We start from the raw sequence: 25,317 nt of genomic DNA, 5'->3' as shown, positions 1-25,317 counted from the left end.
ACCAAGTAAACCATCCAATGGAGAGAGAGAGAGAGAGAGAGAGAGAGAGAGAGAGAGAGAGAGAGAGAGAGAGAGATAGTGGAAGTATAAGCATGCAGCACGGAAAGGAAGTAATGCTGCAAAGGCTGGGATCCCATGGTAGCCAAGCACATATTCACAAAAGAGTTGTCAGCCCCCTGGGAAGAGGGAAAAGGGGGGGGGGGGGGGGGGGGCACTGCCTGTATCAAAACAAGATGGTCTTCTTTGCATTTCCAGTATCAATCCTATCTTGTATGGATTAAAGACTTGTGAGTAATATTCAAGTATTGGTCAAACTTGGGTTTTGTAAGTTACTTTCTTTGCTGATTTAATTCTGTGTGTTTGTACCACTTTAAATCACGCTGTACGCATACACCTTGATATTTATGGAAGTAATTGACTCCAGCAATTGTTCTGCAATCACACTATAATGGCTCTTTCTATGTGTAGACAATACATTACATTTGTTTACGATGAGGGTCAATTGCCACTCGCTTCACCAAACATCGATCCTCTGCAGGTACTCCAGCATTTCACCACATTTTCTAGCACTGCAACACTTCTGTGCATAACAGCATCATTTGCAAAATGCCTGATGGAAATTCCGACATTATCTACTAAGTCACTTATATATATTCTGAAAAGTAATGGTCCTATAACACTCCCTTGGGCTATGACTGAAGTTGCTTTTATATCTGAAGACTTCTCTCCACTGAAAATGACATGCTGTGTTTTGTCTGCTACAAACTCTTTGATCCAATCACACAATTGATCTAATCCAGTTGACCTAAAATTATGTATGCTCATATTTTGTTCATTAGGTACCAATTCAGAACTGTATTGAATGCCTTCCAGAAGTAAAGTGATACAGCATCTACCTGGGTGCCCATATTGACTGCTTTCTGAGAACTGTGGATGAACAGAGTGAGCTGGATTTCACACTGTCATCATTTTTGGAGCTGTTGTTGACTCCTGAAGAGTGATTTTTGGTTTCCACAAATGTTATAATACATGAGCATAAAACACGTTCTAAAATTTAACAACAAACCATCAGAGATATAGGCCTGTAGTTTTTGTGTCTGTTCAAGACAGACCTGTGATTTTTCCCAATCATCAGGAACACTTCACTTCTCCAGAGACTTACAGTACACTGCTGCTGGAAGAGGGGCATATTCTGCGTAAAATCTTGTTGGCATCCAGTTAGAATGTTGTTTTTCCATACCGTGGTCACTTGGCTCAAAATCTGTCTTTTGTCATTTGTGTGACAATTTAATGGAAGAACTACAATATGATCTCCCTCTGTGAAACAGTTTTGGAAAAAGATGTTTAGAACCTTGGTCTTTTCTGAGTCATCATCCACTTCAGTGCCATTATGATCACAGGGTGTCTGGATAGATGGCTTCAATCTAATTACTGATTTAACATCAGACCAAATGCTTCCTGGATTTTCTGTCAAGTCAGTAGCTAGTATTTTACTTTTGAATCCACTGATTGCTACATGCAGGGCTCTCCTTACATTAGTGTTAAGTTCATTTAGTTTTTGTTTGTACAAATTTGCAGAAAAGCACTTTTTGCTTTCATAGCAGCTTTTAAACATGGTTGTCAAACCACAACTTTGCTCAGCACATACCATTCCAAAGCATATTATACAACACTCTTAAACTTTGTCCCTCAATACTCAACATTGCTAACACTGGAAATGAAACTTTTATAGTGACTGCTCAGGTAATCTGAAACTGTTTCTGGTCACTCTTGCTAAACAGAAAGATCTTGTTACCTTGCTTTCTATTCCGAATCACAATTGTATTTAATGATGCTGTAATGGCCTTATTCCTTTTTCTATGTTAACTGAGTCAATTCACATTGGTTTGTCACTGACAAATCTAAGATGTCACCTTTACGAGTCTGTTCTATGATTAAACGCTCAAAAGTAATTTTTAGATAAGGCACTTAGAACAACTGCACACAATTTCCTATTCCTACTACCACCCTAATCACTGAGTCTCCCAGTCTGTGGCTGATAAGTTGAAATCTCCATTTAAAACTACAATATGACCAGGAAATTAACACAAAATATACTCCAAATTTTTCTTCAAATATTCCGCCACTATTGCTGTCGAAACTCAAACTCCATCCAAACAGGCCTTGAACGCCCAACAAGTGCTGTGTCATCCTCACCAAATTGCTAGCCAAGGCCAGTGTACACATCAGTGATCTGACGGGAACCATTGTTACCATCATGGCAAGGCCACTGGCACTGCTGGTGAGACAAGGATTAACTTGCAATTGTACACGAGTTGAGTTAAAGTTGTATTTATGATTTAACTTTTTATCCTGGGATCAAAGAGTCTAACCAGAGTCGGGTCACATAATGGTCTATGAAGAAAAATGCAATATTTTTCATGGATATTAAAGTCATGTTCAAGTAACTTTTAAATCAGGCTGCTCCAATGTTGTCTCATGGCCATGGACATCCACAAACACCTGACACTTCGCTCATAGGCAGGCACAGGTAGTGTAGGCTACTTTCCAGGTGGTGCAAGAACAAACCACTTGGCCACTCGTGACCAAGGGTCCCCAGCAGTGGCAGTAAGACTTTGCACCATACTGCATGGTTCCCTGACTACACTCACGTGAGTTGTCACCCCTACTGCCGCCTGTCTGTAGGTGCTTATTTCAGCTGGAACGACCTTTTTTAGTGGCTGTACAGAAAGATTTTGAAATTATAAGCTTGAAACCAGACATTACTGACAGATACTAGATATGATAAACAAACTTACTTTTTTGTTTTACTTAAATCTTTGCACATTTCTGAGTGTAATATTTACCTTTGGCACAGCTATGTTGGAATAAAAAATGCCAAATTGGATCGCAGTTCAAAATTCAGATTAAAATAGCAAATTTTCCAAAACAAGTTGGCTGAGCCAGTACACAGGCTGGAATAAGACCAGATCTCGCCAGCTTCGATCTTCATATTAGTCTCTAATTCACTTTTAGACTAATAATCTCACTTTCACATCTCACAGTATAGTTGGTATGTTGAAGAGTAAATAGGCACATACACTGACTTGAACTCATAGCAAGCTCCCAAACAATGTCCTTCTTCAGAGCTAATTGATGAGAGCTGACTACAAATGTGTAATTAGATACAGGAGTGCCTTTAGTAGTTTAAAGGTTAGGTCAACCTGATGCTTGCCGTGCACACGCACAATTCAGGTAATCCAGCAATTTATTGGTTCATTGTGACCTCTACAAATGATGCACTAACAATGCTCTGACAAGCTAAATGTGTGTGTGTGTGTGTGTGTGGGGGGGGGGGGGGGGGAGATATGTTGGGGGGATTGGGAGCACAGACCACAGAGCATGCAACCACTTGTTACGTGCTCTAAAGAATTTTACTTCCCTTAGTTCCAGTTGCAAAATCTCATCACCACTTTCAATACTCAAACGTAAGTATTTCAGAACATCTTGATCAATCAAAAGACTCAAAAGCTTAAGGTATTTTAGCTTTGCTTCATATATTCCCACAATTCCTTCACATTTTTCAGTTTCCTTCTGATGGCAGCTACTAATATTGTCACAATTTTTTTGGCAACATTAAAGCCTGACAGCAGACTATATCTTTCAGTCTTCCTATCAACTTGTTATATATCAGTTGCTTTTTTCGCAATCATAATAATTTTTTTGAATCACTTATCATAGGCAAAACAAACTGCATTATTTCAATATTGCAATATTGCTAATATATATCCAACATTGCAATACCTGAATTAACTCATTACTGGAATGAACGATTTCCCTCACCTGGTCTTGACGCCATACTTGCATTGGTGATTCTCCATTCACTCTGAATAATGATAGCTGTTGTAGAATGTGACCTATTAGTATACCACCCAAAGAAGTGCATCGAACAGATGAGGCTGACAGTGGCACCAAAGTCAGTGCACAGACACTCGTGGATGATCCAGGAACTCTCCTCTTTTAACTACAGCTTACCGTAGAATCCTCAAAATACAACCAAGTCGAGTAGCTGGAAAAAATCCTCACGTTACACCCTTTTACAAGAAGGGTAGCACGAGCGATCCACAAAACCACCATCCAATATCTTCAACGTCCATTTGTTGTGGACTCTTAGAACATATTCTGAGTTCAAATGTAATGAAGTATCTCAAACAAAAATTACTTCCTCCAAGCCAACCAGCATGAATTCCAGAAACATCGATCATGTGAAACCCAACTTGCACTTTTCTCACATGACATCCTGAAACTCATGGATAAAGGCAGTTAGGTAGATGCAGTATTTCTCAATTTCCGAAAAGCATTTGACTCAGTACCACATCTTCGCTTATTATCAAAAGTACAATCAAATGGGATATCGAGTGGAATTTGTGACTGGATTAAGGATTTTTTGGTAGGGAGGACACACCATGTTATCTTGGTTGGAGATTCATCGATAGAAGCAGAAGTTACTTCAGACATACCCCACAAAAGTGTGTTGGTATCTTTGCTTTTCCTATTGCATATTAATGACCCACAGATAATATTAACAATAACCTCTGACTTTTCACAGATGATTCAGTTATCTATAACAACGTATTGTTTGAAATAAGCTGCGCAACAATTAGTCAGATTTTGGTAGGATTGCAAAGTGGTGTAACAAGTGGTAGCTTGCTTTAAATACTCAAAAATGTAAAATTATGCATGCCGCAATACAAAAAAAAGTAATATCCTATGACCACAGTGTCAATGAGTCACAGCTGGAACCAGTCAACTCATAAAAGCCTGGTTTAACTATTTGTAGGTATATGAAATGGAAGGATCACATAGACCCAGTCATAAGGCTCATGGCAGACTTGGGATTCTTGATAGAATACTAGGGAAATGCAATCAGTCTCACAAAGGAGATTGCCCACAAATCACTCATGTGACCCATCCTAAAAGATGATCACAGCCTTCTTACAGAGATTAAAGAACCACTTTTAAATGAAAGGTATATATCACAACCTCCTGTGTCACTCCTATAGGGATCATGAGAACAATGTCAGATTAATTATAGTGTGCTAGGAAGTAGTGTCTAAACTGTCATTCTTCCCACACTCCAAATGTGAATAGAACAGGGAGAAGCCCTAACAGCTGGTACAGTAGAAAGTACCTCTAACCCCGTTCTTTAACATTGACTTGCACAGAATGGATGTAGATGCAGATGTAGAACTGAAATTGAGGACAGCAATTCAAAAGCAGAAATGCTGAACTCTCTTTTCAAATGGTTCTTTACAAAGGAAGATCACAGAGTACCACCTCTGGCGCTTCTGCAAAATTGAGCAGTATAGATATAAATGTAAGTGGCATTTAGAAACACATGAAATCGCTAAAATTGAATAAAGTTTCATATGGAATCATTGACAGAATGTACACAAAATTTTCAACTGAATCAACCTCTCTCTTAACTGTAATACACTGTTATTCCCTTGGACAAAAAACTCCGCTCTGTGATTGGAAGAAAGCACAGTTCACACCCCTTTACAAGAAGAGCAGCAGAAATAATCCACAAAACTACTATCCAACATTTGTTGCAGGATCTTGGAACATGTTCTAAGTTCAAAGGTAATGAGGTATCTCAAATAGAATGACCACCTTTACACCACAGATTACAAAAACACCTGTTATGCAAGACCCAGCTAGCACTTTTCTCCCATGACATCTTGCAAGCTATGGATCATGGTAATAAGATGGACTCAATAATTACTGATCTCTAAAATGCTGCTGATTCAGTACTATATCAACTATCCCAACTGGGCATGTGTGATCATCCCCTTTCATATCCCTACAAACTGGTATACCTAGGTCTTTGTGTGAGATGAGTGATTCCAATTGTGAATCACTGATATTGTAGTCACAGGGTACAACATTTGTTTGTTTTATGAAGCTAGTTGCCTATCTCTGCTCCACTTTGAAACCTTATCATGATTTTACCAACTATTTCTGTAGCTTTCTTCAGGCAATAATTGACTACAGATAACATCACTACCATATCTGAAAAGCCACTCATATATATTGTGAACAGCATGGGTCCCATCCCAACACATTTCCCTGGGGCACACCAAGATTACTTCCACTTCTTTCAGAAACTCAGCATCCAAGATAACATTCTGTGTCCTTGCTACCAAGAAATCCCCATCCCAGTCACAAATCATACTTTGGTCAATAAACATCTTTGTAGCCCTGTGTTAAATGCTTTTCAGAAGGAAAAAAAATATTGCATCTGCTTGATTTTCTTGATCTACAACTTTTAGGATGTCAAGTGAGAAAAGCACAAGCTGGATTTCACATGATTGATGTTTCTGGGACTAATGCTGGTTTGCATAGATGAGGTATTTCTGTTTGAAATATCTCATTATGTCTGAGCTTGGAATATACTGTAGGACTTTACGATAGGTGGATGCCGCTGAGATTGAATGGTAGTTCTGTGGATCACTTCCATTTTGCTTCTTGTAGACAGGTGTGACTTGTGCTTGTTTTCCAATCATTGGCCACAGTTTTTTATTCAAGGGATCTGCAGTATGATTTTGTTAAAACAGAAGCAAACTGAGCTGCAAATTCTGTATTAGGAGCTGACAGGGATACCATCAGACGTGTTTGATTTTAGCTGTTTCTCAACACCACTACCATTAATATCCACATTACTTACTCTGTTTTGCAATGGTGCATGCAGTACCCTGAAACAGTACATCTGTATCTTCCTTAGTAAAGGAACACTAGAAAACAGAGTTCAGTATTTCTGTTTTTGCTTTGTCATCCTCAGTTACAATTCCAGTGTCATTGATTCAGAAGAGTCTGAACACGTTCTTTGGTGCCACATCTTTACATTTGACCACATTTCTTGTTTTCTGAGCGATCTTTTGGTAAGTTTCTGCTACAGCAGTCACTGAAGACAACCCTCATTAACCTCTTGATGAACAAATGTGTTTCATTCACCATTCCTCTACCTGTGACCTATGTTTTGTTTTATTCCTATAAAGCAGAAATTGCTGATTCCTTACAAATCTTTTTTTTACGGTGACTGTATACCATGGAGTGTCCTTGTCATCATGAACTGTTCTGCCAGGGAGATATCTACCCAGCGTATGGTCAACTATTCTTTTAAACTTGAGCCACATTACTTCTACGTGCTCCTATTCAAAAGTACTTGTTTTCAGTTCCTCTTTCAGATTTACAATTGCCTCTTGATCAAACTTACTAAATCTATAACTATTCGTACTTGTAATGGATGCCTTTTGTACTTTAGCAACCGTTGTTGCTACAACTGCCTCATAGTCACTGACAAAAGTTTCAGTATGGACATCCTCACAGATGTCAGGTCTAGTTATTGCCATCTGCTCTATGCCTGACAAAAACAGTGAAGCTTACAGAAGGGAAGGAGGAAAAGAAATGAAACTTCGTGGGTTGAAGAGTATGTGACATTTAGGGACCTGAAAATGAAGCATCTACTTTTGGCAATATTTGTATCTAAATTTTTGTATTTGTAAATGATTTGACATATAAATTTAAAAGTTGTAGTGCCACGTGCCTGAAGATGAATTACGAGTCTTTTGAAATAGGTAGGAATTCTATCCAAAATCATCTTTGTTTGCTTAATTCTTTTGGATCTATTTAAACTTTCAACAAATCAAAATACGCAGCATTTTCCCACCAGTTAAAAGAGTGCTGCTCTGACTTAAGGCATTTCTCGATGCTATTTTTCTTTTCCCACGATATTTTATAATTACAACACATGCAGAATATTGATTTCAACTTTTCGTGGGCTTTCATCCGCTATCCTTGGCGTTATTATGGCCGTCTTCCCTGCAACTGGGGAACCCGTTCACTGTAAAATATGCATAGGGTCCTTACTGCACAGTCAGAAATGCTAGAAAGGATGCAATACCCGGCACTGAAGGTGGAAGCTCGTTGCAGTTCGAACAACGTAACCTTCACTTCACAACACTATAGCTAGACGAATAAGGCACTCAGCACAGAAATAAAATCAAAAACAACTCTAGTCACATGTTAGGTGTAGACTTTCAGCACAGTCGAAATATGTTGACAGGTTTTGTTTCCAGTCACTACAGTACAGAACGTGAACACTATACACTGATAGTCAGCCACGAGTATAATCAAACTAGAATTATGACCACCAGATGGGTGAGGAGCAATGGGGGGGAACAAGTCCCGCCTCTCTCTCACAGGGCAGCCAGCCTACACCCGTGTTCTGAGATTCTGTGAAAGCAGAACTGACATATGGTCGTATGGATTTCCAACCCCTTCTATTGTTGCGTGAGTCATAACTGAACTCCGTGATGAAAAAGAAAAGTAACTCCACTCACTTAAAAATAAGAAATGAAAGCAATGAGCAAACCACAACACAAATCATTCAGTAATGGCTACTGTGCAAGTGCTTGCTGAAGTCGTTAACGAGGTAGTTCAGGCTCAACCCATACCAGTAGTTAAACATCTGTTGCCTAAAATTTCCACATAAAAAGTGTCCACTTTTCAACTTTAGTAAGAAGACAAATGTATGCTTTTCTTTGTCCTAAGATTCAAGGTCACATGGAGAAAATAAAGTTATTTTAAACCACCTCTGATAAAACAGTTCAGATGGAGACAATTCTCTATGAAATAGCAATTAATAGATAATTTCACATTTTGAGACAGAAGCTGCATCTATATTTGCATTTAGAACAAATAAAAAATTTTCAGGTCTCTTGTGTTGTTATTTCAGCGATTACAATACTGATCCAAATTTACAAAGAACTTGGCAGAATGAGTCCACTTATCACTATGACGCTGAACCCCCATCTTGACTGGATGCTTGCACTGGTTAGGCTGAAAATGATTTCACAAAGCCATTATATCCTTCGTCTTGTTGGAAAATGGCACCATATGACCTAAAGTTATATGTGATGGCTTCCACACCACAACAATATGGGTAACACCACTGAGCCTCTCCAAACCATTACAATAACTTGTGTTTTTAAATATATTACCTAATATTGTTCAGTACTTACAGCATAACAGTCTAACAAAGATAGGTTCCCAGTGGTGGGATTGACTTTTCGAAACAATTTGCATGCTAACGTAGATTAAGGTCCAAGAAACTGCACACTGCAGCAGTCACCCTGGTGAGCCCTCATTTGCAAGTAATTAACGAAAAAAATACCAAAATTCACATCATGCTCACATCATGCTCTATAGCTTTAAAAATAGTAAGAATCCACAGACTGGTTGCATAGCATAATGGGTAAGGTACTGACTTCACACGCAAAAGGATGTGGGTTTGAATCTTGAAAGTTTTTAATTTTAAATCTTTATCAGAATTAGGTTTGATCATTATTCTTATTCAATTAATTGGTTTAAGTGTGATTTTTTCTATTCCTTTGTCACATCATATTAGTCATTATATGAAATACATCACTTGCTTTCATTTTTCTCCCTATCAGTCTTTTTCCATTTTGAATCCTTGTTTGCATGATTTTGATTATTGCTATGTAGTAACTTCAATTTAATTACTTCCATTTTATCAGCCTACATTTTTGTCCATGTTATCACATTCATTATTTCTGTTCCTTGTTTTATTCAAATTTTGTTTTACTGATAAACCCTGATTTCGTTTAAATCCTCATCCACATTATTTTGTCCATAGTGCAATAAGAATTTGTTTCAAGTGTTTGTATGATGATCGCCATCCAATATGACATATATCTTGTAATGAAAAATCATTCTTAATGTCAATCCACTGTCAATATAAATACATTATGTCACCTTTTGATTTTTACCAGACCGATCAGCATTTCCAAATGTTTAAAGATTATAACAGATATATAAAAATACTTAAAATCACATGCACAAAGCTTCCAAGTGGAGAAAGAATGATAGGAAGAAAAAATAAGAGTGACTGAAGAAGTTAAAGCTTTGATTAAAATGAAGTGATCAAAGTTCTTTCGATAAAAAAATTTAAAAAAATGTACCTCACAAGATTCGAACTTACTATCTTTTGGGTTTGAGGTCAGTACCTTAATTATTATGCTACACGAACACGAATCCCCCCCCCCCCCGCTGACTACTCACTAACGAGTGCCTACCAGGGCACTTGGTGCAGGATATGATTCCTTGGACCTTAACCTACATCACTGTGTAGATTGTTTCAAAAAATTGATCCCATTGCTGGGGACCTCTCCTTGTAAGTAAAACATAGTTATTAGAAATGAATCAATTACCTGGAACACTGTTGACTGAAACCACAACAAGTGTTGGTGTAAGATCTGCAGCTAATGCCTCTTGAACATACAGGAACTGAATGATTGGATAATCACCCACCAAATACTCCTCCTGTCCACAAACTTTGAGCACAAAGTCCGATGGGTGTTCACCTCGTGAATTGAGTGTGATGGCTTTCTTGTTCAGAACAGTCACCAGCAACTTGTGCGGAGTCATAGTGTATGGAATATTGAAAGTAAAAGATGTCTGGAAAATTATTCAACATTACATAAAAAATATATTCCTATAACACACAATGAAAATATCAAACACATGGACATAGCACTAGTTCATATCTAACTAGCCAGTGTGAGAAAAGCAAAATGAATCTATAAAACATTGATATCTACCCATTTCTCTCACTGTTGCTCTCTTTCTGATACTAAAGCACAATTGTACTCTGCGGCCCTTCATTTCCTTTGGCTTACCGATGTGACTTAACTGGTGTCCGCACTGTTTGTAAATTACGCGATGCAGGTTTCACCAATAAAGCAGAAACAGCCCATAACTACATAAAAGCAATATACAGCATTTTATGTGAAAACAGTTAAACAAAACTGCCACCTATTTATTGAATTTTCATCCCTGGGTGATTAAAGAAGATCTTTCCCAATTTTTTCAGAATACTTCAAAAAGTATGACGTTACGTTGAGATGGAGAAATTGTCTGTCCAAAAAACTTCAAAAATTCAAATCAACTACAAAAGCTCATTCTGTAGATGAATGTTGTTAAGACAATAAATTTATTCACAAACCAATAGGAAAATGATGATCAGATATATAAGAGAGTTCCTAAACTCAAGACTCTGGATCACAAGTTTCTTCAGATGGAGCAGTAGCAGCAAACTTGGTATTACAATGTGTGAATAGAACACCAAGAAACCTAGCAGAAATTTACACCATACTTTGTAGTCATAGAATGCAGGCTTTCCTGGCCAGTATTTGCATTATTGCTGATGTTTGTTTTATGAGCTTGAAGCCATGGTCAAAGACGTAATTCTCTGTCTAACCTTTTGTCTTCCAATGCTGGGGACATCAAAAGAGGCTTAAATGACTCAGAAAGCAGTTACAGTCTCAAACAAAATCAGTAAGCAACACTATTTATATGTATCCATGCAACAGCTGCTTCATGACATCATCAGACTGCTGCCTAAGATCATGGAGTCACACTGGCGTATGTTGTGGAGCTTTTAGGGGGGGAAGAGTTGGTGATATTTGTTTTACTTAACACTAAGGCCCAAAACTTGCATAATTTTAATCCTACAGGTCAATAGCTTCTAAAGAAAAATAACCATATAAAGAGAGAGACTTCCTTCCATATGCAAAAAATGTCAAAGATCACATCAGCAGAATACTCAGAAAAAACAGTATTGATACAGTGTTTCAACAAACTACAAAAGTGAGCAAATATTTTAATACTGCATAGAACATATACCCGCCACTTTCCACAGCAGGAGTACATAATATCCCTTGCACTTGCAGTCAAGCTACATGGGAACTAGAAAAGGAAGCATTAATGCCCAACTTAAGGAACACAAGAGTAACAGTTGCCTGGGCAAGACAGATAAATCAGAAGTAGCAGATCATGCACTGGGGCCAGGGAACCACCAATTTTTTTCTCTAACAAGATCTAATCATTCCTTTACTAAGAGGCCACAGACATTCGAAAGCACAGACACAACATTAATAGAAAAGAAAAGGACTGAAAATAGACGAGTTTTGGACTTCAGTGCTCATGTTAAATAAAACAAACAACACTAATTCTTCCTCACTACAAGCTCCACAGCATATGTCGGAGCACCTCTGTGATCTCAGGCAGCAGTCTGATGACACTCCGAAGCAACTATTGCGTTGATACATATAAACAATTTGGCTTGCTGAGACTGGTTTAGACTGTAGTTGCCTTCTGAGTTGTTAAATCTTCTGATGATGTCACCTGCATTGGAAGGTGAAAGGTTAGGCAGAGAACTATGTCTCAGACCATGGCCTTCTGCCCATAAAACAAACATCAATAATAATTTGTACTGTCTACATTAGATTGCTTCAAGAATGGGATGTGAATGATGCACATTTTTTTCACCACTTCGCAACACCTATTTTCCTTCTTCATTTTTAAGTTGCTGCACGCCTCTCCACAATTTGCATCATATTATTGAGCTTGTGTATTCCCTTCTTCAGCACTCATTTTCAGACAAGAAGCTATCTATACACTTTTTTGTTAAAATTTGTCTGTAAACTCTAAATATATTATTTTCCTCATAAAATTAGTCATACCGCTTGGTTTTTATCAAAACAGATTGGATTTGAACAATTTATTGGCTGTTATATAATATAAAGCACAATGTTACGGGTTCTGTTCAGACTGCATTTATATAATTATACCTGAAGCAAAATATTAATATAATTACTTGTGTCAACATCTATGGTGTTTAGCATTAATTTTACCTCTGTATTCTCAAATCTTGTTACAAGCACAAAGTTGCCTTCTCTCAAGCGGCAGCTCACATTTGGAGGAGGAACAGGAGATGCTGAAAGCCTCGGAGGATACTGATAATTCATTTTATCTAACCATGACATGTTTTGTCGACTTTGCGCTATTTCATCTCCAAGATTTTTCATCCTCCAACGAAAATCATTCACTTCAGAATTTTTTAGAGAATCAAACTCATGAAGCCCTGTGGCAAAACATAATGGACATTATTGGAAGATTAAAACAAACAATAACTTTATCAACAATATAGATACATAAAATGAAAGTATACTAATTAAAAAGTGGCAAAATTTAACCTTTACAATTACTGCACTAAAAACAAAACTCTTAGTTAATAATTGAATAATATTCAGTATATCTGCAGAGATAGTATGAAGTGTTACAAAAAACATTAATCTTCAAAAATTAATCTTCAAAATTTAAGTGAGAGTTTGCTGCTATATTTTTCTGTTGGAGAATATGATGCTACATCTCAAAGGAGATACAGAACAGCACACACTATCCAGCATTAAGTGATACCTCACTTAATTGTTTAGAAGCATAAGATCTCCATTCCCTGTAGGGTCTACAAATACCAATATCTTATCGGAAAGCATTACTCTACAGCCTGCACTACATTGCATGCTGCTAACTTTCACACTCCTTTAGAAACAAGTCTTGAGTAACTCACTCTCTCCTGTATGGCATTTCCGTGAGTAACTCACTCTCTCCTGTACGGCATTTTAGTCTTTTCTTATTTTATTTGGCCTTTTTGTTCAAATGTAAAGTTTATCTCCTTTTAAAACTTAGTATTAAATGTCAATTTATGCATCCTGCCTTCTGCTGTACTGCAATCATCATTTTCCCATGCAGCTATAAAACATCCCGTACATTATATTACTTAATTATAGAAAATAAATGAACAAATTTCTTATAAACTTTTACCATCTTTGGAAGAACTTAATATCCGCCACGGGTGGAAGAGCCACAGTAATAATCGTATAGTATTATTGTTTACTGACTTTAATCAGTAATAATCATACACAATTTATTCAGTTAAAGCTCAGTTCCAAATCACAGTAATGTTCAGATGGCTTTATTCTCCTCTCCTCCTTAAAACCTACAACCTGTCAAGAATCGATCAAAAAGTATCTATAATCTGGCATTCCAATTGCTGGTTGCATTCTCCAGGATACAGCCAGTTTTTGCATTATCACATTTTTACAACATTAAACTAGGTATTGTGAGGTACACATTTTCACATTTTAATCCCTTAAAGAACTAATTACTCTCTTGCTCAACAACCTTGAGCAGCACTATTTGAAGCAGTGTACAGAAATTCATCACACAGTATAAAAAGTTATTGAATTTGGATGTTAACTAAGAACAAAAATATGTAGTTAGAAATTTATTTATTCAAAAATACCTGTTTTTTAAGTTTTTCGAGAGAAAGAAGTATTACTTTCTGGAAAGTTCTCATACTTAAATAATCAACTAGGTATCAACTTTAATGAACACAATAAGGAATAAAAAAAAACAATGACAGGTAACTGGCCTTTAAACTCAGAAGTTATCACATCAACCTGTGTCATATGCAGACTGACTGACAGGCTACATTAGATCTACTATCATTATGACGACATATGCAGAACTTACCCTTTCCTATAAGATGGCTGATCTGATTATTTAGTGACTTCTCCGCCTTATTTCCTTTACGTTCAATAATTCGTAACACAGAGCAGAATGGGCGTATGTCACATATGCGTCTGTTCTCGTCATCCAGTTCTTCGTTCTCCGCCATCGAATTGATGCATGCGAATACGTATGAGGAGGCATCGTGCAGCATCCCATATAAGGGATACCGCGCAGCCTCCTCCCACAGATCCTGCAGAAAACATAACACATCAAGTGTAGTTATATAAATGAATTCAGCAAAAAACATAATATAAATACTGTACGACGCATACAAATAGTTGTTATCAAGAATCTCCAAGAGACTTAATGGATAAATCAATGACAAAAGTAATGAAGAAAGTAAACTTCTTTTTGCATAATGTAACATTCACACAGAATCTAACATTGTTAATGGACAAGTTTTCTATGTAGTGATTTTTTTTTTTTAATACTTAATATTTCCGCTCAATAAAGAGCAGTTTTCACAGTGATCACTGTCGCAACATCTTCAAACAAAAAGAGCTAAACAACTTGCATATGGCCTCTAGTAATGGAACGAAACTTAAAAATCATGTCCAAAAAGTATTAATTTCTTTTAATTTGTCCATGGTTGATTGCTGCTTCAAAGAAAACCTTGTAAGAGCAAAGACCTTATGCTATTTGTAGGTTCTCACATTTTTATTGTGAATTTAGCTGTCTTCTGCCTATTACCAAATTAGAAAGTAAACAACTACTTCATAATATGTGGGAGGCTATGAATCAAGATGCCCTCTTCCAGCTATGCTTGGACAATTTTTTTTTTTTTTTTGCGCTGGGACTGTGAGGGTAAAAAACCATTTCGAGGTCCAATACAGGAAGGAAGAAAAAACAAATCTAAAATGTCAAGATGTTAAAGAAGAGTATCTAAAAGACATTGACAAGACACCACACTCACCAGGTAGAAATCAAGTCTTTTTTGTCATATTACTGCTTTTTTAAAAAACTTAAAATGCGAGCCACAGGTCGCAATTCATCCGCTAAAATGTCCGGCAAAGCAGGCAGCCAAACCCTGAGACGAAAGTGGCTAAAATAGGGGCAGAGGATCAGGAAATGTCTCACTGTTAATGGCTGGCAATAGAAAGGACAACTAGGTGCAGGGTCACCACTCAACAAGTGGCGGTGACTAAAGCGGCAGTGCCCTATTCGCAACCGAGCTAACATTACTTCCTCATGGCAAGACGGCCAGGAGGAAGTGGACCAGGCTGTTGGGACAGGTGACTTCTCCAAGTTTGTTCCCATGAAGGGAGCACCAATGCTCATGCCAAAGTGACATGATACGTCGATAGAGAAAAGTACGAATATCTTGCGAGGGAACATAGTCAGAGACTGAGATGGACTGCAGCCTTGGCTGCAGCATCAGCGGTGTCATTCCCAGGCACACCAACATGGCCAAGAACCCACATGAACATCACTTGGGCTCCCCCATCCAGGAACAAATGGGGGCAATCCTGGATCTATCGAACAATGGGATGGACTGGATCTGGATGATCCACACTCTGAAGGATGCTGAGGGAGTCAGAGCAGATCACACAGCAAGTGAGCTGGTGCCTCCGGATGTAGTGAACAGCCTGATAGAGGGCAAAAAGCTCTGTGGTAAAAATTGTGCACTGGTCGAGAAACCGATATTGAAACTTATCATCCCTGATGACAAAAGCACAACCAACACCGTGGTAAGACTTGAAACCATCAGTGTACAAAAATTTGCTATCGGCAAGTTGTGAGCAAAAGTTCGAGAAATTTGCAGCGATAGATCAGCTCAGGAGTCGAATCCCTCGGGAATGAGCTGAAGTCAAAATGATCACAAACCTGTGCCTGAAGCCAAGGTGGTGAAGTGCTCTCACCCGTTCGGAAAGTAACACAGAGTGTGAACTGCAGCCGCTGAAACAGGTGACGAAAGCGGATGCCAGGAGGCCGCAGAGAAGAAACTAACATCTCATACTGGCGGTCAAGAATGTCATAAAAAAAAAGGTCAAAGGTTGGGTGGCCTGGCATGGAAGAAAGCCAACACGCATACCTACTAAGTAGGATGTCACGCTGGTATGACAGTGGTAATTCACCAGTTTCTGCATAGAGACTCTCAACTGGGATAGTACGGAAGGCACCAGTGGCGAGACGGATCCCCAAATGACGTATTGTATCTAGACGGCGTAAGCTAGACGGCCATGCAGAGGAGTAGATAATGCACCCATAATCCAACTTGGAGCGGTCAAGAGATTGATAGAGGCAGAGGAGGACAGTCCGGTCAGCTCCCCAAGAGGTACCACTCAATACACAAAGGACAGTGAGGGACCGGGAACCTGGTGCAGCATGCAGCCAGGTAGGACACATGGGGAGACCAACTGAGTTTCCTATCATACATAAGCCCTAAGAACTTCATTGCATCCACGAACAGGAGAGCATTTTGGCCCAGTTGCAAGGACGGTGAAAGAAATGCCTTGGACCACCAGAAGTTGACACAAACGGATTTGGTAGCAGAAAAGCGGAAACCATTTGTGACAATCCACGAATAGAGACAGTCCAGAAAACGCTGAAGACAGCGTCGCAGGAGACACGTCCGCCGGGAGCTGCAATAAATAGCAAAGTCGTCAACAAAAATAGAACCGGAAATGCCAGCTGGAAGGCAGTCCATAATTGGGTTGACAGCTGTAGCGAAGAGGGCAACACTCAGTACAGAGCCCTGAGGCACCCATTCTCCTGTGAAAAGGTTTGGGATACGGAGGAACCCACACGTACCTGGAAAACTCTGTCCGTTAAAAATTCCAGGATGAAAGTGGGAAGACGACCGCAAAGGCCCCTGTGTGCATAGTACGCAGAATGCCTGTCCGCCAACTTGTATCATAGACTTTCTCCACATCAAATAATACGGCCACTGTTTGTTGCTTCGGCAGAAAATTTATGACGATAAACGTCGATAGGGTGACGAGATGATCAACCGCTGAGCGGCACTTTCGGAACCCGCACTGAGCATTAGTGGAAAGAAGGTGTGACTCCAGCCACCACACTAATTGACTATTGATCATGCATTCCATCACCTTACAAACACTGTTGGTTAGGGAAATTGGATTATAGCTGGAAGGAAGAGATTCATCTTTACCAGGCTTAGGTAGGGGAACAATAATAGCTTCACACCAAAGTGTGGGAAATACACCGTCAGTCCAAATACGGTTGTAGGTATTGAGGAGAAAGAGTTTTCCCGCAGGAGGAAGATTCTGCAGCATGAGGATGTGGATTGTATCGGGCCCAGGAGCAGAAGACCTGGATGAGAAGAAAGCATGCTCGATCTCCCTCACAGTAAAAGGAGTATTATAAGAGAGAAAAGAGAGCGCATGAGCCTCCTCCCCCTGTTTCCGAGGAAGGAAGGCAGGATGGTAGTGGGTGGAGCTTGAAACCTCTGCAAAGTACCAGCCCAAAGCGTTGGAAACACTGACAGGGTCAACAATGACGTTTCCCACCACAGTCAGACCAGCTATTGGGGAGTGGGCGGCAGTCCCAGAAAGCCAGCGCTGGGCACCCCAAATGAGAGAGGATGGAGTAAAACTGTTGAACAAGCTGGTGAAGGAAACCCAGTATGCTTTCTAGCTTTCATTAATAGTGTGACGGCACTGCACACTTAGTTGCTTGTGTAGCAGATGCTGTTTGTTAACGTAGGATGACAGTGAAAGACACAAAGTGCACGTCGTCGGGCACAAATTGCATTACCACACTCCACCAAGGGACTGGGACTGGACGGGGAGAAGTAGTAGTATGAGGAATACAGGATTTGGCAGCCGAGAGAGTAACATCCACGAGGTGCTCGACCTGATCATCACAGCTGGGAAACGGCCATTCGTCAAAGACTGCCAAGGAGGAATATAGCCTCCAGTCAGCAAGAGAGAATTTCCAATGAGCAGGCCGCTGTGGCGGGGTATGATTGTACGGGCAAGTCATACAAGGGAGTCACTCGAGTAAGTATTGGAAAGAGCACACCACTCAAGACGTCGAGCGAGCTGGGCAGAGCATATCGAGAGGTCTAAGTGGGAATAAGTGTGCGTGGAATCAGACAAGATGGGAGGAAAGGTACATTAATACATACAAAACGACGGAAACAATCAAAATAATACTGGTCAGCAAGCACATCACAAAATCTGAAAATAGGACAAGAAAAACAATCATCCAATTTGACAAAAAAGAATGTATTTTACCTTTTTTGTCACACAGAATGACAGGAGAAGAAAGAAATAGGAAAACAAGTCCCAAAAATTCACCTGACAGACCAACTTTATTGGAAAAATTTTACAAAAAAAGTAAACCAATTGAAAGAAATACCAATGCAATAATAGAAACATTATTACTGTTAAAGCTAGTGAGTTCCTCTTTGTTTGAATTATTCTGAGGATAAATCTGACAGTGAACATCAACATATTTTCTGGAGGAGAGACATAAAAATGTAGACAATACCATGACTTTATTCCACTCAACAGAAGTAATTCAGGCAAACTGTAAGACACATAATAATTAATAGAGTACACTTAGGCACATACATTTTCTCAGCTTTCATACATGTCTACATTTGCAGTTGCCTGGTGTCTATTGTTTGTCATTGGGTAGTTCTATTATATGTGTAGCAGAAGTCTTCAGAAGCTTAGTTTGTTGACAGTAAGGAAATGGAGATTATCTGTTTACAGAACCACAGATGTTTCTTTATTATAACAGTCTTAAGTTAAATAGCAATTTTTTTAATGAACTGTAGACACACAGTACTGTCAGATTTTTCACGCTGTTGATAATTATAAACTAAAGTTTAGGTTGAAAACCACAAAACGGTGCACAGTACTCTATGACAGTTCAAGACACAGAGCTTTTCTGACATGCTGATGTGTTGGAAAGAGGAAATACAAACCAGAATTTACACTCTAAGTAACTATAATAAAATTAAGTTATTCATTAGCAAATCATGCTTTATATAAAATCCTCTTGCTCAGTAAAATTGGAGAAGCACATAAAAAAAAGATTACCTAAAATAATGCTGTAACTCCGCCATAGCCGGTCTCAAGTCCGGTTGAGAAAAGAGGAGGGGGAGGAGTAACACCTCGTTAAAAAACCTTGGTTCACCTGGCCCAGGTGATAGTACCTCGTGATGGCCCCTTGCCAGGGATATGGTGAAGACCTCAACGGCAGCGAAGGCAGAGAAGATGGACTTCAGTACAGCGGAGCCGGCAGAAGAGGCAGCCTCTTGTCCAAGACCAAAATGGACTGAGGGCACAATGGTTCCACATGTTGGTGGCGGTACCCCGACAGTGTCTGTTCCACATGTTAGTGGCAGCTGAATAAGTAATATTCCAGGCTAACACCCTGGTCTCCTTTGGGAATCCAGAGATGACTATGGATTCCCTAATCTTTACAATTTACAGCTTCAAGTCGCAAAATAGAAAGTTCACACAAATGATGCCCTACCCCAGGTGGTAACTCTGATGAGGAATTCACCATTACATCATGTAATGCAATGGGATCTATGATTCTGGAGAGTCCCAACATTTGCGGTGAAGAAGAGATGGAATATATTGAAAAGTCTTCCAAGTTTCAGTACAAGAATAAGTACTAAAGTTTAGGTTGAAAACCACAAAACGGTGCACAGTACTCTATGACAGTTCAAGACACAGAGCTTTTCTGACATGCTGATGTGTTGGAAAGAGGAAATACAAACCAGAATTTACACTCTAAGTAACTATAATAAAATTAAGTTATTCATTAGCAAATCATGCTTTATATAAAATCCTCTTGCTCAGTAAAATTGGAGAAGCACATAAAAAAAGATTACCTAAAATAATGCTGTAACTCCGCCATAGCCGGTCTCAAGTCCGGTTGAGAAAAGAGGAGGGGGAGGAGTAACACCTCGTTAAAAAACCTTGGTTCACCTGGCCCAGGTGATAGTACCTCGTGATGGCCCCTTGCCAGGGATATGGTGAAGACCTCAACGGCAGCGAAGGCAGAGAAGATGGACTTCAGTACAGCGGAGCCGGCAGAAGAGGCAGCCTCTTGTCCAAGACCAAAATGGACTGAGGGCACAATGGTTCCACATGTTGGTGGCGGTACCCCGACAGTGTCTGTTCCACATGTTAGTGGCAGCTGAATAAGTAATATTCCAGGCTAACACCCTGGTCTCCTTTGGGAATCCAGAGATGACTATGGATTCCCTAATCTTTACAATTTACAGCTTCAAGTCGCAAAATAGAAAGTTCACACAAATGATGCCCTACCCCAGGTGGTAACTCTGATGAGGAATTCACCATTACATCATGTAATGCAATGGGATCTATGATTCTGGAGAGTCCCAACATTTGCGGTGAAGAAGAGATGGAATATATTGAAAAGTCTTCCAAGTTTCAGTACAAGAATAAGTACTACTTTGGAATATTAAATGTAAATTCTCTTCTGAAAATTGGGAAACACAAGGAATTAGAATTATTTCTGCACAAGAATGATATACAAATTATAGCAGTCCAGGAAACATGATTCTTAGATGAGAATGTAGTAGATACACAACATTATAGAATTTATAAAGGGAAACCAGCAGTGAGAATAATGGGAAACATGCCAATGTTTGGAATAGCATTTTATGTAAACAAAAATATTGTAGACAGTGTAACAGAATTTTGATCGAATTCAGAAAGAATATCCATGTTAAGAATAGTGCAAGAATTAAAGTTACACCCTCATAAACTGTCATGCACCTATAAATACTGACAACAGAAGAAATCTGGAGAAAGTAAATAATTTCTGGGATCTTTTAGAATATAAATTTCTATCATACCTAAAAAGAATGTTATAATACTTCTCGGTGACTTCAATGCGCAGATTGTGAGGAAAAGAAATTTCGGGCTATCGTAGGTGAATATCCAGCACACACAAGAAATCAAAATGTGTAAAATGTTCCAGTTAAAACTCGCGTCGACACGTTTCTGCAATCTACCAAGAAAGCCAAAACTTCGAGACATCCAAACCTAAGAGAATTTCAACTGGATCACTTAGCCACGCCTAAAAGGTATATCACTGAAATTATGAAAGTTAAAATAGTCAGAAATGGGGAACTCGATACAGATCATTATCTCTCTGAGATTAAAATAAAATTTCTCCCATCTAAAACAAAAAAGGCAGCCAAGAAAGTGATCAGATACAACACCACTATAGCTAATATTATGAAAGAAAATACAGAAAAATTTAGAGAAGAAATTGAGACAAGCAAAGAAGGTGATTGGCATGAACTCCAGATGCAAATAACTCAAGCAGCAGAGAAAACTTCAGGCTTGGCCAAGAATAAAAAGAAGATATGGTGGAATGAGGAGTGTGAAGAAGCACCAATACAGAGAGCTCAAAAATGGAGATATTCAAAAACAGAGGAAGACCTTGAACAATTCAGACAACAAAGAAAAGAAACATCAAAAATTATCCAGAAAATCAAAAGAAACCTTCAAAATTCTCAGGTTATTGAAATAGAAGAAAATTTCACAAAAATAATACTAGTAATGTTTACCAAACTTTTAAACACATACTTAAAGGATATCAGGCACCAAGTATTTGTTTCAAAGATGAAAATGGCAAATGGGGTTAAAGAAAATAGTGAAATTTTAGCAAAATTTTTTGAAAAGCTGTTAAACTGTCCAATTCCAACAGATAAATTAGAATTTCCAGTGACACCTCACAATCTAGAGGTAGATTTCCCACCAACAGAGTTATAAATTCATGAAGGCATCAAAACACTCAAAAACAATAAAGCAAGTGGTGAAGACTCGATTACAGTAGAATTATTGAATTGGTCAGAACCAAAAATCATAAAGGATCTAGGCCTACAGCTGCTTTTTGAGAACATTTGGAAAACTGAAAAGATTCCAGTTGAATGGAAAATAGCATTAATCCATCTGCTACATAAAAAGAGAGACAAACAATATGTCAATAATTACAGAGGAGTGTCACTTTTGCCAGTAGCATACAAAATATTATCAAAAATTCTCCTGAACAGAATGGTAGATACTTTATACAAACAACTGGGAGACTATCAGGGTTGTTTTCAAAAGGGAAGATCCTGTGCAGAACAAATCTTTAACTTAAAGTAAATAATTTGCCATAGAATGTTAAAAAGCGAACCAATAATAGTGTCATTTATTGATTTCAAGAAAACATTTGATTGTATAGGCAGAGAAACAATATATAAGGTCTTTAGAGAATTTGGTCTTAAATCAAAATTAGTAAATATAATTCGTGAAACACTAACAGGTACAATATCTAAAGTCAGATTTATGGGAGAAGCATCTCAGCCATTTGAAATAAAACCTGGTGTTAGACAAGGTGATGGTTTATCACCTTTACTGTTTAATTGTTTTCTAGAAAAACTGTAAGGATCTGGAATTCAGAGCTTAAAAAAAAAAAAAAAATCACAAAATTGAACCAATAACTCAGGGATGGAAAACAAATGGAATTAAGGTAAACTGCTTGGCTTTTGTGGATGCTTTTGCAATACTTTCAGAAAACCTGACAGAAGCAGTTATTCAAATTGGCCTAAACCTTCTGCAAATAAATAGCAAATACAACTGGTCCCAAAATTTCAGCTGCGAAAACAAAATTCATGACAAATATAAAAAAAAATTGCAACAAAATTCATTGAAACACGAATAGGTAAAATAGATCAAGTAAATAAATTTAAATATTTTGGAGAAACTATACAACAGAATGGACTAGAAAAAAATCTGCAATAAATGTAAGAATTAACAAAACAGAAAGAGCATATGGTTTGACCAAAAATATTTACAACAAGAAATGTATATCTAGAAAAATAAAAATAAAATACTATACCACAGTGGTACGACCAAAATATTTATATGGATCTGAATGCCTAATGATGAATTATAAGATGGGCAAACTAAAGGTACTGGAAAGAAGGATTATTAGAAAAATAATGGGTGCAATAAAAACTGCAGATAGTTGGAAAATACAAAGTAATGATGAGAGCTACGAAAATATAGAGAAAATATCTGAAGTAATGGCCAAACGTAGACTAACCTTTTTCGGACACCTCTACCGAACGGATGGAAATAGACAAACAAAACAAATACTACTGTATTTCTGGAAGAAGAAATCAACAATAGCATGGATTACAGAAGTAAGGAAAGATCTAGAGAGAAACAACATCAAAGAATCAGAAATAGTAGAAAGAAACCATTTTAAAAGTAAAATATTAAATTTGGAAGGCTTTCAAAGCAGAAGAAATAAAAAATTGGGAACGACATGACAGAAGAAAGGAAGAGACTTCATGGGAAGAAAATGAGGGAATACTGGAAAAATAGGAAACAACAACAAAGGAAGAATATGAACTGAAGTTGTTAACGTGATCCTAGTTGGTCAATATGATTGTAAAAGAAATTGCTTTGTCTCAAGAGTAACACCAAAACACTGCTCTATGAATGCAGTCTGGTGTACCATGTAGAACTGAAAATAAAACTTGATTCATGAGACAACACCACAGCTATTTTCACTAAACAAACTAAATGTCACATACAACTAATTTTCTTTATCACAGGTATAACTATCACAGGAAAAGAAAACATTACATACCTCCTTGATTTCATGTAGTGTTGCATTTCTGTTAACTTTCAGAGGAATGAATATGCTATTTGGCATAAGACAACTCAGCTCAACAACTGGATCGGGTGTGTTTTCAAGCCAAAAATCGTATGCATATGTGTTAGGAATATGGACCATCTCGATCAAATCAATTCATTCCCATATCAAGGGCGCTTTTGATGTGTTACCCTTATCATTGTCATTATTTCCATTACTGTAAAATTAAAATTATTTTTTTTTTAAACTTTCCAGAATCAACTGCACAAAAAAGTCAAATGATAAGAAGCAAATTTAACTCCTTAACGAAAACTACAAACCAAGGCTCTTGGTATTTGAGATCAAACGTGAAATTAATGACTTTGACATTTTCTTTACTTCTACAGTCTGAGTACTTGGATTTTAAAAAAACAAAACAGCCAATCCCACGTTGGTAAGTAAGCTGACTTCTTTCAGTTTACAATATTGCCAGTAACATCACACTATAAACTGAACCCACGTTCTTAAAGTCAGTGTAAGCACTGAAAAACATTGCAAAAAATCTGAGCAGCCAAACCAGGGTCGGTGTGGTTTAATCAATGAGATCAAATTATTCACACAGCATTAATTACAACATCACAATTAATTTATTTTGTAAGAGAACTCTTTCAATTTCCTCAATAGGTAACAATACGTGGACCCGAACAATTCAGCAAAACAACATTTTTCAAACTCCTGGCAGTTGAGTGAACGACTTGTCAAACTATTATTTTAAGGCAAAAAAGAAAGAAATACAGGGACTCTTAAGTTCTTTGCGGCACTTTAATAAGACTTCATGCACTTAAAGCAAATTTGTTTCATAATTATTACCGAATTAAGAGGTTAACTGAATTTTCTATGTAAACAAACCAAAACACATAACACACAGCTGATTCATACTGAGTTTACCAATTGAGTATCACTGAACTCGACTGTTAGTTATTCTTTTGTTTCGCAAGATGTCCAGCTTATATAATGTATTTAAGATTTTGTTATTAGAATATTTAATTACTTTGTTTTGTCGCATTTTATATATCCCAAACAGAGGACAGCCATATCTTTTATTTCAAGAACAAAATGCTTAACTTAAAGATGCAGTTATCGTCCAAAAAGGACACATTAACGCATCTTCCAGTTCGATTTGTATCCATAGGCATAATTGAACAATCAGGATGTCGCATTTTGCTAAATGCAAACTATCTTCTTCCTATTACT

The 25,317-nt window shown here is 38.0% G+C and overlaps 1 protein-coding gene across 1 annotated transcript in view; it reads right to left on the bottom strand.

The window, feature by feature from the left end:
• Nucleotides 1-25,004, bottom strand: part of LOC126251332 (phosphatidylinositol 4,5-bisphosphate 3-kinase catalytic subunit delta isoform) — a 176,004-nt gene extending 151,000 nt beyond the window's left edge. Inside the window, exons 1-5 of the mRNA XM_049951676.1 lie at nt 24,934-25,004; nt 24,079-24,301; nt 14,437-14,665; nt 12,756-12,985; nt 10,272-10,518 (exon numbers count right to left, since the gene is read on the bottom strand). Of these exons, the coding sequence (XP_049807633.1) occupies nt 10,272-10,518; nt 12,756-12,985; nt 14,437-14,665; nt 24,079-24,225 (853 nt within the window). The 5' untranslated portion in view covers nt 24,226-24,301; nt 24,934-25,004. The remainder of the gene's footprint in view (nt 1-10,271; nt 10,519-12,755; nt 12,986-14,436; nt 14,666-24,078; nt 24,302-24,933) is intronic.
• Between the last annotated feature and the right edge of the window lie 313 nt (nt 25,005-25,317).

Source organism: Schistocerca nitens, chromosome 4 (assembly GCF_023898315.1).
Source record: "Schistocerca nitens isolate TAMUIC-IGC-003100 chromosome 4, iqSchNite1.1, whole genome shotgun sequence".
Classification (NCBI taxonomy): Eukaryota; Metazoa; Arthropoda; class Insecta; order Orthoptera; family Acrididae; genus Schistocerca; species Schistocerca nitens.
Note: the sequence above shows the minus strand (reverse complement) of the source record. Positions and strands in the feature narration are given on the sequence as shown.